This window comes from Heptranchias perlo, chromosome X (genome assembly GCF_035084215.1).
Source record: "Heptranchias perlo isolate sHepPer1 chromosome X, sHepPer1.hap1, whole genome shotgun sequence".
NCBI lineage: Eukaryota > Metazoa > Chordata > Chondrichthyes > Hexanchiformes > Hexanchidae > Heptranchias > Heptranchias perlo.
Window position 1 is genome coordinate 986,384 of NC_090370.1, and position 18,392 is coordinate 1,004,775.

At 53.2% G+C, this 18,392-nt stretch overlaps 1 protein-coding gene across 1 annotated transcript in view; it reads right to left on the bottom strand.

Annotated features, from left to right (window-relative positions):
• LOC137306878 (rap guanine nucleotide exchange factor 3-like) overlaps positions 1 to 18,392 on the bottom strand; it is a 63,408-nt gene that overhangs the window by 32,440 nt on the left and 12,576 nt on the right. Inside the window, exons 2-4 of the mRNA XM_067976267.1 lie at positions 8,391 to 8,441; positions 3,590 to 3,696; positions 194 to 315 (exon numbers count right to left, since the gene is read on the bottom strand). Coding sequence (XP_067832368.1) covers positions 194 to 315; positions 3,590 to 3,696; positions 8,391 to 8,441 — 280 coding nt within the window. The remainder of the gene's footprint in view (positions 1 to 193; positions 316 to 3,589; positions 3,697 to 8,390; positions 8,442 to 18,392) is intronic.

The window sequence follows — 18,392 nt, forward strand, 5'->3', positions numbered from 1 at the left end:
GGAGATAGGGAGGGGGAGGGAGGAGGCGAGGAGGGGATTTGAACAGGTGGATTTTACAAGAGGTGAGGGGCCCACAGGTGGCGGAGGAGAGGAGTGCAGGTGAACGGGAGAGAGGGAGTGGAAACTCATGGTTGAAGAAATGAGACTGCCTTTGGTGGTCACGAGCAACGGGGCAGAAGACAACGGCTCTCACCATGGACTAGGAGTCCTTCCTCGACCAGCACCTGCCATACCCCCACGGCCTGAGGCCTACTTTGAACAGCAGGGCCCATCTTCAGCAGCAAGTCTATCAACTCTTTCCCAGTGCAGCACTGCCTGTGGTTACAAGACAGCCTCATTAGTCAGGGAGAATTAGAGGGGCCGATTTTCATCCGCACCTGGACTACTGCGTACAGTTTTGGTGTCCACACTTAAGAAAAGACATACTTGCTCTCGAGGCAGTACAAAGAAGGTTCACTCGGTTAATCCCGGGGATGAGGGGGTTGACGTATGAGGAGAGGTTGAGTAGATTGGGACTCTACTCATTGGAGTTCAGAAGAATGAGAGGCGATCTTATTGAAACATATAAGATTGTGAAGGGGCTTGATCGGGTGGATGCGGTGAGGATGTTCCCAAGGATGGGTGAAACTAGAACGAGGGGGCGTAATCTTAGAATAAGGGGCTGCTCTTTCGAAACTGAGATGAGGAGAAACTTCTTCACTCAGAGGGTGGTAGGTCTGTGGAATTTGCTGCCCCGGGAAGCTGTGGAAGCTACATCATTAAATAAATTTAAAACAGAGACAGTTTCCTCGAAGTAAAGGGAATTAGGGGTTACGGGGAGCGGGCAGGAAATTGGACATGAATTTAGATTTGAGGTTAGGATCAGATCAGCCATGATCTTATTGAATGGCGGAGCAGGCTCGAGGGGCCGATTGGCCTCCTCCTGCTCCTATTTCTTATAGAATCATAAAAGTTTACAACATGGAAACAGGCCCTTCGGCCCAACATGTCCATGTCGCCCAGTTTACGCCACTAAGCTAGTCCCAATTGCCTGCACTTGGCCCATATCCCTCGATACCCATCTTACCCATGTAACTGTCCAAATGCTTTTTAAAAGACAAAATTGTACCCGCCTCTACTACTGCCTCTGGCAGCTCGTTCCAGACACTCACCACCCTTTGAGTGAAAAAATTGCCCCTCTGGACCCTTTTGTATCTCTCCCCTCTCACCTTAAATCTATGTCCCCTCGTTATAGACTCCCCTACCTTTGGGAAAAGATTTTGACTATCTACCTTATCTATGCCCCTCATTATTTTATAGACTTCTATAAGATCACCCCTTAACCTCCTACTCTCCAGGGAAAAAAGTCTCAGTCTATCCAACCTCTCCCTATAAGTCAAACCATCAAGTCCCGGTAGCATCCTAGTAAATCTTTTCTGCACTCTTTCTAGTTTAATAATATCCTTTCTATAATAGGGTGACCAGAACTGTACACAGTATTCCAAGTGTGGCCTTACTAATGTCTTGTACAACTTCAACAAGACATCCCAACTCCTGTATTCAATGTTCTGACCAATGAAACCAAGCATGCCGAATGCCTTCTTCACCACCCTATCCACCTGTGACTCCACTTTCAAGGAGCTATGAACCTGTACTCCTAGATCTCTCTGTTCTATAACTCTCCCCAACGCCCCACCATTAACGGAGTAGGTCCTGGCCCGATTCGATCTACCAAAATGCATCACCTCACATTTATCTAAATTAAACTCCATCTGCCATTCATCGGCCCACTGGCCCAATTTATCAAGATCCCGTTGCAATCCTAGATAACCTTCTTCACTGTCCACAATGCCACCAATCTTGGTGTCATCTGCAAACTTACTAACCATGCCTCCTAAATTCTCATCCAAATCATTAATATAAATAACAAATAACAGCGGACCCAGCACCGATCCCTGAGGCACACGAGGCGCACTTCTTATGTTCGCGGGATGTGGGCGTCGCTGGCGAGGCCGGCATTTATTGCCCATCCCTAATTGCCCCTTGAGAAGGTGGTGGTGAGCCGCCTTCTTGAACCGCTGCAGAAAGGCTAATGGGATGTTGGCCTTTATCTCGAGGGGGCTGGAATATGACAGGGGTGGAAGTTATGATCCAGTTATTGAAAGCTCTGGTCAGACCCCCATCTGGAGACACTGCCCTCAGTTCTGGGCACCCCCCCAATCAGGAAGGATATATCGGGCTCGGAGGGGGTGCAGAGCAGATTCACCAGAACGATACCCGGGGTGGGGGCTAAAAGGGGTTAAATTCCGAGGACAGGTCGCACAGACCGGGCTCGTGTTCCCTCGAGTGTAGAAGATTAAGGGGTGATCTCATCGAGGGGTTGATAGAGTAGATAGAGAGAAACTCTATCCAGTCCTGTCACACGGTCCCGTCACTCAGCCCTGTCACGATGCCCTGTCACGCTGCCCCGTCACGTGGCCCTGTCACTATGTCCCGTCACGCGGCCCCGTCACGCGGCCCTGTCACTATGTCCCGTCACGCGGCCCCGTCACGCGGCCCCGTCACGCGGCCCTGTCACTATGTCCCGTCACGCGGCCCCGTCACGCTGCCCCGTCACTCAGCCCTGTCACTATGTCCCGTCACGCGGCCCCGTCACGCGGCCCCGTCACGCGGCCCCGTCACGCGGCCCCGTCACGCTGCCCCGTCACTCAGCCCCGTCACTCAGCCCCGTCACTCAGCCCCGTCACTATGTCCCGTCACGCGGCCCTGTCACTATGTCCCGTCACGCGGCCCTGTCACTATGTCCCGTCACGCGGCCCTGTCACTATGTCCCGTCACGCGGCCCCGTCACGCGGCCCTGTCACTATGTCCTGTCACGCGGCCCCGTCACGCGGCCCTGTCACTCAGCCCCGTCACGCGGCCCTGTCACTATGTCCCGTCACGCGGCCCTGTCACAATGTCCTGTCACGCGGCCCTGTCACAATGTCCTGTCACGCGGCCCTGTCACTATGTCCCGTCACGCGGCCCTGTCACTATGTCCCGTCACGCGGCCCTGTCACTCAGCCCCGTCACGCGGCCCTGTCACTATGTCCCGTCACGCGGCCCTGTCACTATGTCCCGTCACGCGGCCCTGTCACTATGTCCCGTCACGCGGCCCCGTCACGCGGCCCTGTCACTATGTCCCGTCACGCGGCCCTGTCACTATGTCCCGTCACGCGGCCCTGTCACTATGTCCCGTCACACGGCCCCGTCACGCGGCCCTGTCACTATGTCCCGTCACGCGGCCCTGTCACAATGTCCCGTCACGCGGCCCTGTCACAATGTCCCGTCACGCGGCCCCGTCACGCGGCCCTGTCACAATGTCCCGTCACGCGGCCCCATCACGCGGCCCTGTCACAATGTCCCGTCACGCGGCCCCGTCACGCGGCCCCGTCACGCGGCCCTGTCACAATGTCCCGTCACGCGGCCCCGTCACGCAGCCCTGTCACAATGTCCCGTCACGCGGCCCCGTCACGCGGCCCCGTCACTATGTCCCGTCACACGGCCCCGTCACGCGGCCCTGCAACTATGTCCCGTCACGCGGCCCCGTCACGCGGCCCGGTCCACCTACCGGAAGGTCTTGAGGTGGCGTTTCCGATCACGCATGAGGTTGGGCGCGGCCGACAGCACCGCGTTCTGTAGGACTCTGCCGGCTCGTAGGATCTTCTCAGAGGAGACCTGGGGAAAGAGAACAAGGTCATTGGGGGAGGGGCGGGCGGAGATCGGGGGTGAGTGCGATCGCAGAGCGGACAATGATGGGGGGGTCAACGAGAGAGGGGCGGGTAGATATCAACCCCTAGGGGTATACTGGGGGAGATATACAGTAGGGTATACTGGGGGGAGATATACGGTAGGGTATACTGGGGGGAGATATACAGCAGGGTATACTGGGGGGAGATATACAATAGGGTATACTGGGGGGAATATACAGTAGGGTATACTGGGGGGAGATATACAATAGGGTATACTGGGGGGAATATACAGTAGGGTATACTGGGGGGAATATACAGCAGGGTATACTGGGGGGAGATATACAGTAGGGTATACTGGGGGGGAGATATACAGTAGGGTATACTGGGGGGAGATATACAGTGGGGTATACTGGGGGAGATATACAGTGGGGTATACTGGGGGGGATATACAGTAGGGTATACTGGGGGGAGATATACAATAGGGTATACTGGGGGGAATATACAGTAGGGTATACTGGGGGGAATATACAGCAGGGTATACTGGGGGGGAGATATACAGTAGGGTATACTGGGGGGAGATATACAATAGGGTATACTGGGGGGAATATACAGTAGGGTATACTGGGGGGAATATACAGCAGGGTATACTGGGGGGAGATATACAGTAGGGTATACTGGGGGGGGAGATATACAGTAGGGTATACTGGGGGGAGATATACAGTGGGGTATACTGGGGGAGATATACAGTGGGGTATACTGGGGGGGATATACAGTAGGGTATACTGGGGGGAGATATACAATAGGGTATACTGGGGGGAATATACAGTAGGGTATACTGGGGGGAATATACAGCAGGGTATACTGGGGGGAGATATACAGTAGGGTATACTGAGGGGGAATATACAGTAGGGTATACTGGGGGGAGATATACAGTGGGGTATACTGGGGGAGATATACAGTAGGGTATACTGGGGGGAGATATACAATAGGGTATACTGGGGGGAATATACAGTAGGGTATACTGGGGGGAATATACAGCAGGGTATACTGGGGGGAGATATACAGTAGGGTATACTGGGGGAGATATACAGCAGGGTATACTGGGGGAGATATACAGCAGGGTATACTGGGGGGAATATACAGTAGGGTATACTGGGGGAGATTTACAATAGGGTATACTGGGGGAGATATACAGTAGGTATACTGGGGGGAGATATACAGTAGGGTATAGTGGGGGAGATATACAGTAGGTATACTGGGGGGAGATATACAGTAGGGTATACTGGGGGGAGATATACGGTAGGGTATACTGGGGGGAGATATACAGTAGGTATACTGGGGGGAGATATACAGTAGGGTATACTGGGGGGAGATATACGGTAGGGTATACTGGGGGGAGATATACAGTGGGGTATACTGGGGGAGATATACAGTGGGGTATACTGGGGGGGATATACAGTAGGGTATACTGGGGGGAATATACAGTAGGGTATACTGGGGGGAGATATACAATAGGGTATACTGGGGGGAATATACAGTAGGGTATACTGGGGGGAATATACAGTAGGGTATACTGGGGGGAGATATACAGTAGGGTATACTGGGGGGAGATATACAGTGGGGTATACTGGGGGAGATATACAGTGGGGTATACTGGGGAGGATATACAGTAGGGTATACTGGGGGGAGATATACAATAGGGTATACTGGGGGGAATATACAGTAGGGTATACTGGGGGGAATATACAGCAGGGTATACTGGGGGGAGATATACAGTAGGGTATACTGGGGGGGAGATATACAGTAGGGTATACTGGGGGGAGATATACAGTAGGGTATACTGGGGGAGATATACAGTAGGGTATACTGGGGGGAGATATACAATAGGGTATACTGGGGGGAATATACAGTAGGGTATACTGGGGGGAATATACAGCAGGGTATACTGGGGGGAGATATACAGTAGGGTATACTGGGGGAGATATACAGCAGGGTATACTGGGGGAGATATACAGCAGGGTATACTGGGAGGAATATACAGTAGGGTATACTGGGGGAGATTTACAATAGGGTATACTGGGGGAGATATACAGTAGGGTATACTGGGGGAGATATACAGTAGGTATACTGGGGGGAGATATACAGTAGGGTATACTGGGGGGAGATATACGGTAGGGTATACTGGGAGGAGATATACAGTAGGTATACTGGGGGGAGATATACAGTAGGGTATACTGGGGGAGATATACAGTAGGGTATACTGGGGGAGATATATAGCAGGGTATACTGGGGGAGATATACAGTAGGGTATACTGGGGGAGATATACAGTAGGGTATACTGGGGGAGATATATAGCAGGGTATACTGGGGGGAATATACAGTAGGGTATACTGGGGGGAGATATACGGTAGGGTATACTGGGGGGAGATATACAGTAGGGTATACTGGGGGGAATATACAGCAGGGTATACTGGGGGGAATATACAGTAGGGTATACTGGTGGAGATTTACAATAGGGTATACTGGGGGAGATATACGGTAGGGTATACTGGGGGAGATATACAGTAGGGTATACTGGGGGGAAGATATACGGTAGGGTATACTGGGGGAGATATACGGTAGGGTATACTGGGGGAGATATACGGTAGGGTATACTGGGGGGAGATATACAGTAGGGTATACTGGGGGGAGATATACGGTAGGGTATACTGGGAGGAGATATACAGTAGGTATACTGGGGGGAGATATACAGTAGGTTATACTGGGGGAGATATACAGTAGGGTATACTGGGGGAGATATATAGCAGGGTATACTGGGGGGAATATACAGTAGGGTATACTGGGGGGAGATATACGGTAGGGTATACTGGGGGGAGATATACAGTAGGGTATACTGGGGGGAATATACAGCAGGGTATACTGGGGGGAATATACAGTAGGGTATACTGGTGGAGATTTACAATAGGGTATACTGGGGGAGATATACGGTAGGGTATACTGGGGGAGATATACAGTAGGGTATACTGGGGGGAAGATATACGGTAGGGTATACTGGGGGAGATATACGGTAGGGTATACTGGGGGAGATATACGGTAGGGTATACTGGGGGGAAGATATAAGGTAGGGTATACTGGGGGAGATTTACAATAGGGTATACTGGGGGAGATATACAGTAGGGTATACTGGGGGAGATATATAGCAGGGTATACTGGGGGGAATATACAGTAGGGTATACTGGGGGGAGATATACAATAGGGTATACTGGGGGAGATATACGGTAGGGTATACTGGGGGAGATATACAGCAGGGTATACTGGGGGGAGATATACGGTAGGGTATACTGGGGGAGATATACAGCAGGGTATACTGGGGGGAATATACAGTAGGGTATACTGGGGGAGATATACAATAGGGTATACTGGGGGAGATATACAGTCGGGTATACTGGGGGAGATATACAGTAGGGTATACTGGGGGAGATATACAGTAGGGTATACTGGGGGGGAAGATATACAGTAGGGTATACTGGGGGGAGATATACAGTAGGGTATACTGGGGGGAGATATACAGTAGGGTATACTGGGGGGAGATATACAGTAGGGTATACTGGGGGAGATATACAGTAGGGTATACTGGGGGGGAAGATATACAGTAGGGTATACTGGGGGAGAGATGTACATAGGATATACAGGGGGAGATATACCGTAGGGTATACTGGGGGGAGATATATAGTGGGGTATACTGGGGGGGAAGATATACAGTAGGGTATACTGGGGGGAGATATACAGTAGGGTATAATGGGGGAGATATACAGTAGGGTATACTGGGGGGGAAGATATACAGTAGGGTATACTGGGGGAGAGATGTACATAGGATATACAGGGGGAGATATACCGTAGGGTATACTGGGGGGAGATATATAGTGGGGTATACTGGGGGGGAAGATATACAGTAGGGTATACTGGGGGGAGATATACAGTAGGGTATAATGGGGGAGAGATGTACATAGGATATACAGGGGGAGATATACAGTCGGGTATACTGGGGGGGAAGATATACAGTAGGGTATACTGGGGGAGAGATGTACATAGGATATACAGGGGGAGATATACCGTAGGGTATACTGGGGGGAGATATATAGTGGGGTATACTGGGGGGGAAGATATACAGTAGGGTATACTGGGGGAGAGATGTACATAGGATATACAGGGGGAGATATACCGTAGGGTATACTGGAGGGAGATATACATAGGATATACAGGGGGAGATATACCGTAGGGTACACTGGGGGGAGATGTACCGTCGGGTATACTGGGGGGAGATGTACCGTAGGGTATACTGGAGGGAGATATACATAGGATATACAGGGGGAGATATACCGTAGGGTACACTGGGGGGAGATGTACCGTAGGGTATACCGGGGGGAGATGTACCGTAGGGTATACTGGGGGGAGATGTACCGTAGGGTATACTGGGGGGAGATGTACCGTAGGGTATACTGGGGGGAGATGTACCGTAGGGTATACTGGGGGTGGATATTAACCCCTAAGGGTGTATTGGGGAGAGATCTCGAGCCCCCGGAGGAACGGGGCGGAGCACACTTGCTATTGCCGGACATTAGCCGATTCCCGCACCCCTTTAGAGTGGGAGACCCCGGGGAATGGGGGAGCCGCACCTACCTGCCTCATGTCTTCGCACTGTTCTGAGCCCGGGAGCTCGGAGATTGGCGTCTGGAGAAAAAAAAAACACAAGACGGAGAGTCCGCTGAGCAGGGTACAAATCTACCGGTCGACGGATTGCACTGGAATCGCACAGCGCTGGAGGGAGGCCGCTCGGCCCATTGTCCCCGTGCTGGCCCCTTGAAAGACCTGCAAATTCTCCCCCCTTCGATTCCCCTTCTGAAAGTCGCTATCGAATCTGCTCCCACCACCCCCTTTCAGGCAGCGCGTTCCAGATCATCATGACTCGCTGCCCTAAAACAAATTCCCCTCATCTCTCCGCACCCCCCGCCCCCCCACCCCCGCAAAGGTTGCTTGGCTAATTATTCGAAAAGGGGGTGCGGTCGTGTAGTGGTTGTGTTGCTGGGCACGCCGTCCGGAGAACGTGCGTTGAGAGACAAAAATGTGCGGGGCTACGGGGGGGGGGGGGGACTAACGGGGGACGGCTCTTTCAAAGGGCCAGCACGGGCACGAGGGGCTGAATGGCCTCCTCCTGTTCCTGCGTTCGAAAGGAGAGAGTAAACGGGGGACAGAGATTGAGGAACAGAGTGAGAGAGATGCAGAGACGGAAGATGATGATGGAGAGAGAACACAAAAACAGGAGGAGGCCATTCAGCCCCTCGAACCTGTTACACAGGAACAGGAGGAGGCCGTTCAGCCCCTCGAGCCTGTTACTCAGGAACAGGAGGAGGCCCATTCAGCCCCTCGAACCTGTTACTCAGGAACAGGAGGAGGCCATTCAGCCCCTCGAGCCTGTCACGCAGGAACAGGAGGAGGCCATTCAGCCCCTCGAGCCTGTCACGCAGGAACAGGAGGAGGCCGTTCAGCCCCTCGAACCTGTCACGCAGGAACAGGAGGAGGCCATTCAGCCCCTCGAACCTGTCACGCAGGAACAGGAGGAGGCCATTCAGCCCCTCGAACCTGTCACGCAGGAACAGGAGGAGGCCCATTCAGCCCCTCGAGCCTGTTACTCAGGAACAGGAGGAGGCCCATTCAGCCCCTCGAATCTGATTCGCAGGAACAGGAGGAGGCCATTCAGCCCCTCGAACCTGTCAAGCAGGAACAGGAGGAGGTCCATTCAGGAGCCAAAATTGGAAACAAAGTCTGAGCTGACAGCGACTGAGCTTTTTGTGGTTTGAACCGAGCAGTTTCGTAGAAGGTCACCTTCAACTGCTGAGAACTCTGTATTTGCTCAGTGGAAGTGGGGGGAGGAGTAGGAGGAGGGTGGAGCCCGGGAGATTAGGCTCGTATGTTCGAAAGAAAAGGGACCGACGACGCCCACAGATATTTACACGACAAACACTGAGGCTGCTCGATCTCTCCTCTGACGCAGATAGCACAGTAACCGCGTGCAGACAAGCCCCAGCAAAGACGGGGCAACCTGGCGTCTCGCGGGGGGGCGCAGTTCCCCGGGGGGGCCTCACGCCCCGCGCTGGCGATTGGCCGCTAGAGCCTGGACGGTGAGGCTCCGCCAGCTATTCGACTGCAGCAGCGGGCCACGAGCGAGCCCGGTTACTCTCTTTGCCCATCATCTGCGCACGTGTTCTCCAGGAGGGGTCACTTGCTAAAGTTAGCTCTTTACCCCTGAGTCAGCGGTCTCACCGAGTCTCGCTCCCGCGGTACAGAATCCCAATGGACCCGACCCCTTCCCATTCACTCCCGCGGTACAGAATCCCAATGGACCCGACCCCTTCCCATTCACTCCCACTGTACAGAATCCCAATGGACCCGACCCCTTCCCATTCACTCCCGCGGTACAGAATCCCAATGGACCCGACCCCTTCCCATTCACTCCCGCGGTACAGAATCCCAATGGACCCGACCCCTTCCCATTCACTCCCACTGTACACAATCCCAATGGACCCGACCCCTTCCCATTCACTCCCGCGGTACAGAATCCCAATGGACCCGACCCCTTCCCATTCACTCCCACTGTACACAATCCCAATGGACCCGACCCCTTCCCATTCACTCCCACTGTACAGAATCCCAATGGACCCGACCCCTTCCCATTCACTCCCACTGTACACAATCCCAATGGACCCGACCCCTTCCCATTCACTCCCATTGTACACAATCCCAATGGACCAAACCCCTTCCCATTCACTCCCATTGTACACAATCCCAATGGACCTGACCCCTTCCCATTCACTCCCACTGTACAGAATCCCAATGGACCCGACCCCTTCCCATTCACTCCCACTGTACACAATCCCAATGGACCCGACCCCTTCCCGTTCACTCCCATTGTACAGAATCCCAATGGACCCGACCCCTTCCCGTTCACTCCCACTGTACAGAATCCCAATGGACCCGACCCCTTCCCATTCACTCCCACTGTACACAATTCCAATGGGCCCGACCCCTTCCCATTCACTCCCACTGTACACAATCCCATTGGACCCGACCCCTTCCCATTCACTCCCACTGTACACAATCCCAATGGACCCGGCCCCTTCCCATTCACTCCCACTGTACACAATCCCATTGGACCCGACCCCTTCCCATTCACTCCCACTGTACACAATCCCAATGGACCCGGCCCCTTCCCATTCACTCCCACTGTACACAATCCCAATGGACCCGACCCCTTCCCATTCGCTCCCACTGTACACAATCCCAATGGGCCCGTCCCCTTCCCATTCACTCCCATTGTACACAATTCCAATGGGCCCGACCCCTTCCCATTCACTCCCACTGTACACAATCCCATTGGACCCGACCCCTTCCCATTCACTCCCACTGTACACAATCCCAATGGACCCGGCCCCTTCCCATTCACTCCCACTGTACACAATCCCAATGGACCCGACCCCTTCCCATTCGCTCCCACTGTACACAATCCCAATGGGCCCGTCCCCTTCCCATTCACTCCCATTGTAATCACACTGCTTCCTTGGAAGTAGGGTGAGCAGGATGTTTCTGGGAAGTTCTTGACGTAATCTGTGCTCAAAAGGCTTTTGTGTTCTGAGTTTTGTGCCTCGGGCCTCGTCTGATCTGAAGCCTGACTGGGCTGCGGTCGCCTTATCTGTAGTTTACAGAAGTCTTTGATTGGACTCAATGTGACTTACACTGAACCCCAGGCTGCACAGCAGCACAAAAAATCTTTGCACTTACCACCTCAGGAGGGATATATCGGCTCTGGAGGGGGTGCAGAGCAGATTCACCAGAACGATACCCGGGGTGGGGGCTAAAAGGGGTTAAATTCCGAGGACAGGTCGCACAGACCGGGCTCGTATTCCCTCGAGTGTAGGAGATTAAGGGGTGATCTCATCGAGGGGTTTAAGATGATTAAAGGATTCGATAGGGTCGATAGAGAGAAACTATTTCCTCTGGTGGGGGGAGTCCAGAACAAGGGCGGGGGGGGCAGAACCTCAAAATCAGAGCCGGGCCGTTCAGGGGTGATGTCGGGAAGCATTTCCTCACACAAAGGGGGAGTGGGAATCTGGAACTCTCTCCCCCCAAAAAGCTGTTGAGACTGGGGGTCAATTGGAAATTTCAAGACTGAGATCGATAGATTTTTGTTGGGTATCGAGGGATAGGGAACAAATGGGGTTAAGATACGGATCAACCATGATCTGACTGAATGGCGGAACAGGCTCGAGGGGCTGAATGGCCCTCCTCCTGTTCCTGTGTAACAGGGTCGAGGGGCTGAATGGCCTCCTCCTGTTCCTGTGTAACAGGCTCGAGGGGGCTGAATGGCCTCCTCCTGTTCCTGTGTAACAGGCTCGAGGGGGCTGAATGGCCTCCTCCTGTTCCTGTGTAACAGGCTCGAGGGGCTGAACGGCCTCCTCCTGTTCCTGTGTAACAGGCTCGAGGGGGCTGAACGGCCTCCTCCTGTTCCTGTGTAACAGGCTCGAGGGGCTGAACGGCCTCCTCCTGTTCCTGTGTAACAGGCTCGAGGGGGCTGAACGGCCTCCTCCTGTTCCTGTGTAACAGGCTCGAGGGGCTGAATGGCCTCCTCCTGTTCCTGTGTAACAGGCTCGAGGGGGCTGAATGGCCTCCTCCTGTTCCTGTGTTCACTATGTTCCTACATAAGGTCTGATGCGCATCCCCCGCAGGCCTCTCAAAGTGCTTCGCATGCGGCAGCCATTTGGCGCACAGCAAGATCCCGTCAGCAGTAATGCGATGAACGAGCTGTTAAACTTTTCTTTTTTCAGTGATGTTGGTCGAGGGGTGGATATCGACACCGGGGAGAACTCCCCCCCCCCTGCTCTTCTTCGAAATAGCGGCCGTGGGATCTTTTACACCCACCCGAGAGGGGCAGACGGGGCCTCGGTTTAACGTCTCATCCGAAAGACGGCACCTCCGACAGTGCGGCGCTCCCTCAGTACTGACCCTCCGACAGTGCGGCGCTCCCTCAGCACTGACCCTCCGACAGGGCGGCGCTCCCTCAGTACTGACCCTCCGACAGTGCGGCGCTCCCTCAGTACTGACCCTCCGACAGTGCGGCGCTCCCTCAGTACTGACCCTCCGACAGTGCGGCGCTCCCTCAGTACTGACCCTCCGACAGTGCGGCGCTCCCTCAGTACTGACCCTCCGACAGTGCGGCGCTCCCTCAGTACTGACCCTCCGACAGTGCGGCGCTCCCTCAGTACTGACCCTCCGACAGTGCGGCGCTCCCTCAGTACTGACCCTCCGACAGTGCAGCGCTCCCTCAGTATTGACCCTCTGACAGTGCGGCGCTCCCTCAGTACTGACCCTCCGACAGTGCGGCGCTCCCTCAGTACTGACCCTCCGACAGTGCGGCGCTCCCTCAGTACTGACCCTCCGACAGTGCGGCGCTCCCTCAGTACTGACCCTCCGACAGTGCGGCGCTCCCTCAGTACTGCACTGGGAGTGTCGGCCAGGATTATGGGGCTCGAGTCTCTGGAGTGGGGGCTCGAACCCACGACCTTCTGACTCAGAGGCGAGAGAGAAGAGAGAGAGAGGGCGAGAGAGAGAGAGAGAGAGAGGAGAGAGAGAGAGAGAGGGCGAGAGACACAGAAAGAGGGAGAGAGAGAGACAGAGAGAGAGACAGAGACAGAGAGAGAGAGACAGAAAGAGAGAGACAGAGACACAGAGAGAGAGAGAGAGAGAGGAGAGACAGAGAGAGAGAGAGAGCGAGACAGAGAGAGGGCGAGAGACACAGAAAGAGAGATAGAGAGAGACAGAGAGAGAGAGACAGAGAGAGAGAGACAGAGAGAGAGAGACAGAGAGAGAGAGAGATGGAGACAGAGAGAGACAGAGACGGAGAGAGAGAGAGAGACAGAAAGAGACAGAGACGGAGAGAGAGAGAGAGACAGAAAGAGACACAGAGAGAGAGATAGAGAGAGACAGAGAGAGAGACAGAGACAGGGCGATAAACAGAGAAACACAGAGAGAGACAGAGAGAGAGAGACAGAGAGAGAGAGACAGAGAGAGACACAGAGAGAGAGACAGAGACAGAGATGGAGACAGAGAGAGACAGAGACGGAGAGAGAGAGAGAGACAGAAAGAGACAGAGACGGAGAGAGAGAGAGAGAGAGACAGAAAGAGACACAGAGAGAGAGATAGAGAGAGACAGAGAGAGAGACAGAGACAGAGAGAGGGCGAGAAACGGAGAAACAAAGAGAGAGACAGAGAGAGAGAGAGAGAGGACGAGAGACACAGAGACAGAGACGGAGACAGAGAGAGACAGAAAGAGACAGAAAGAGACAGAGACGGAGAGAGAGAGAGAGACAGAGACAGAGATGGAGACAGAGAGAGACAGAGACGGAGAGAGAGAGAGAGACAGAGACAGAGATGGAGACAGAGAGAGACAGAGACGGAGAGAGAGAGAGAGAGAGACAGAGAGCTACCCCGCTGAGCCACGTGCTGACAAACTGTTCTGTTTCGGGAGTAATTATTTAATCGATTAAAAACACTCCATCTGCATGCCCGTAATTCACGCCTCGCGCGTTAATCACCAGACGTCACATCTGGACGTCACACCTCAGCCCAGGTGTCACACCTGGTGCTGCAGGTGCAGGAAAATCCTTAAAACTGCTGCCTCCTTCTGACTTGCCGCCTGAAACTTTCTCAATCTGCAAAATTCTCGGACTAAACAACAATTGAAGTCTGAAAGATCTGAGCCTTGACAAGAATAACAACCTGCATTTATACAGAGCCTTTAACGCAGTAAAACGTCCCCCCAAGGAGCTTCACAGGAGCGTAAAATCAGACACCGAGCCACACGAGGAGATATTAGGGACAGGTGACCGAAAGCTCGGTCAAAGAGGGAGATTTTAAGGAGTGTCTTAAAGGGGGAGAGAGAGAGAGGCGGAGAGGTTTAGGGAGGGAATTCCAGAGCTCGGGGCCCGGGCGGCTGAAGGCACGGCCGCCAATGGTGGGAGCGATGGAAATCGGGGGGATGGACAAGAGGCCAGAATCGGAGGAGCGCAGAGATCTGGGAGGGTCGTAGGGGCTGGAGGGATGTGAACAGGAGGAGGTGAATTTTAAAATCGAGGCGTTCCCAGACCAGGAGCCGATGTAGGTCAGCGAGCGCAGGGGGTGACGGGTGAACGGGACTCGGTGCGAGTTAGGATACGGGGGGGGGCAGCAGAGTTTTGGATGAGCTGGAGTTTAGGGAGGGCGGGAGGCGGGAGACAAAGCAAACGTGTGCAGAGGATTCTAGAAGGCGCCAGACAGGATGAGTGCAGTTATCAGTGGTTAGAACAGCAGGCAGTGGTTGAGAGACGCAGCATTACAGGAAGGAAGAGCAAATTTCACGGCAAATCTCACTTCTGATCTGATCTGATCTGCACGTAGACCCCAGAAAACCTTACATGACAGGTTAGATGGTGACTCTCCGAACTGTCCCATCGAACACTCCCAGGGCAGGTACAGGGTTAGAGACAGAGTAAAGCTCCCTCTACACTGTCCCATCAAACACTCCCAGGGGCAGGTACAGGGTTAGATACAGAGTAAAGCTCCCTCTACACTGTCCCATCAAACACTCCCAGGGTCAGGTACAGGGTTAGATACAGAGTAAAGCTCCCTCTACACTGTCCCATCAAACACTCCCAGGGGCAGGTACAGGGTTAGATACAGAGTAAAGCTCCCTCTACACTGTCCCATCAAACACTCCCAGGGCAGGTACAGGGTTAGATACAGAGTAAAGCTCCCTCCACACTGTCCCGTCAAACACTCCCAGGGCAGGTACAGGGTTAGATACAGAGTAAAGCTCCCTCTACACTGTCCCATCAAACACTCCCAGGGTCAGGTACAGGGTTAGATACAGAGTAAAGCTCCATCTACACTGTCCCGTCAAACACTCCCAGGGCAGGTACAGGGTTAGATACAGAGTAAAGCTCCCTCTACACTGTCCCATCAAACACTCCCAGGGCAGGTACAGGGTTAGATACAGAGTAAAGCTGCCTCTACACTGTCCCATCAAACACTCCCAGGGGCAGGTACAGGGTTAGATACAGAGTAAAGCTCCCTCTACACTGTCCCGTCAAACACTCCCAGGGCAGGTACAGGGTTAGATACAGAGTAAAGCTCCCTCTACACTGTCCCGTCAAACACTCCCAGGGCAGGTACAGGGTTAGATACAGAGTAAAGCTCCCTCTACACTGTCCCATCAAACACTCCCAGGGCAGGTACAGGGTTAGATACAGAGTAAAGCTCCCTCTACACTGTCCCGTCAAACACTCCCAGGGCAGGTACAGGGTTAGATACAGAGTAAAGCTCCCTCTACACTGTCCCATCAAACACTCCCAGGGTCAGGTACAGGGTTAGATACAGAGTAAAGCTCCCTCTACACTGTCCCGTCAAACACTCCCAGGGTCAGGTACAGGGTTAGATACAGAGTAAAGCTCCCTCTACACTGTCCTATCAAACACTCCCAGGGCAGGTACAGGGTTAGATACAGAGTAAAGCTCCCTCTACACTGTCCCATCAAACACTCCCAGAGCAGGTACTGGGTTAGATACAGAGTAAAGCTCCCTCTACACTGTCCCATCAAACACTCCCAGGGCAGGTACAGGGTTAGATACAGAGTAAAGCTCCCTCTACACTGTCCCATCAAACACTCCCAGGGTCAGGTACAGGGTTAGATACAGAGTAAAGCTCCCTCTACACTATCCCATCAAACACTCCCAGGGCAGGTACAGGGTTAGATACACAGTAAAGCTCCCTCTACACTGTCCCATCAAACACTCCCAGGGCAGGTACAGGGTTAGATACAGAGTAAAGCTCCCTCTACACTGTCCCATCAAACACTCCCAGGGCAGGTACAGGGTTAGATACAGAGTAAAGCTCCCTCTACACTGTCCCATCAAACACTCCCAGGGTCAGGTACAGGGTTAGATACAGAGTAAAGCTCCCTCTACACTGTCCCATCAAACACTCCCAGGGTCAGGTACAGGGTTAGATACAGAGTAAAGCTCCCTCTACACTGTCCCATCAAACACTCCCACGGCAGGTACAATTCCCAGCTTCTCCAGTCTCTCCACATAACTGAAGTCCCTCATCCCTGGGACCGATCTGGTAAATCTCCTCCGCACCCTCTCCGAGGGCCCTGACCATCCTTCCTAAAGTGCGGTGCCCAGAATTGGACACAATACTCCAGCTGAGGCCTGACCAGTGATTAATAAAGGTTTAGCATGACTTCCTTGCTTTTGTACTCTGTGCCTCTATTTATAAAGCCCAGGATCCCGTATGCTTTTTTAACAGCCTTCTCAACCTGTCCTGCCACCTTCAAAGATTTGTGTACGTGACCCCTCCCAGGTCTCCCTGTTCCTGCACCCCCTTTTAAAATCGAGTTACTTTGAAAATACAGCACAGAAACAGGCCGTTTGGCCCGTCTGGTCCGTGCTGGCCTTTATGCTCCACACGAGCCTCCTCCCTCCCTGCTTCATCTCACCCTATCACCATATCCTTCTATTCCTTTCTCCCTCATGTGTTTATCCAGCTTCCCCTTAAATCCATCTACACTATTCCCCTCGACCACTCCATGTGGGAGTGAGTTCCACATTCTCACCGCTCTCTGGGTAAAGAGGTTTCTCCTGAATTCCCGATTGGATTTATTAGTGACTATCTTATATTTATGGCCCCCTAGTTCTGGTCTCCCCCCACAAGTGGAAACATCATCTCTACGTCTACCCTATTGAACCCCTTCATAATTTTAAAGACCTCTATCAGGGTCACCCCTCAGCCTTCTCTTTTCTAGAGAAAAGACCCCCAGCCTGTTCAGCCTTTCCTGATAGTTATAACCCTCTCAGTTCTGATATCAGCCTTGTGAATCTTTTATTGCACCTTCTCCAGTGCCTCTATATCCTTTTTATAATATGGAGACCAGAACTGTGCACAGTGCTCCAAGTGTGGTCTAACCAAGGTATATGGAGACCAGAACTGTGCACAGTGTTCCAAGTGTGGCCTAACCAAGGTATATGGAGACCACAACTGTGCACAGTGCTCCGAGTGTGGTCTAACCAAGGTATACGGAGACCAGAACTGTGCACAGTGTTCCAAGTGTGGCCTAACCAAGGTACATGGAGACCAGAACTGTACACAGTGCTCCGAGTGCGGTCTAACCAAGGTATATGGAGACCAGAACTGTGCACAGTGCTCCAAGTGTGGTCTAACCAAGGTATATGGAGACCAGAACTGTGCACAGTGCTCCGAGTGTGGCCTAACCAAGGTATATGGAGACCAGAACTGTGCACAGTGCTCCGAGTGTGGTCTAACCAAGGTATATGGAGACCAGAACTGTGCACAGTGCTCCAAGTGTGGTCCAACCAAGGCATATGGAGACCAGAACTGTGCACAGTGCTCCAAGTGTGGTCTAACCAAGGTATATGGAGACCAGAACTGTGCACAGTGCTCCAAGTGTGGTCTAACCAAGGTATATGGAGACCAGAACTGTGCACAGTGCTCCGAGTGTGGCCTAACCAAGGTATATGGAGACCAGAACTGTGCACAGTGCTCCGAGTGTGGTCTAACCAAGGTATATGGAGACCA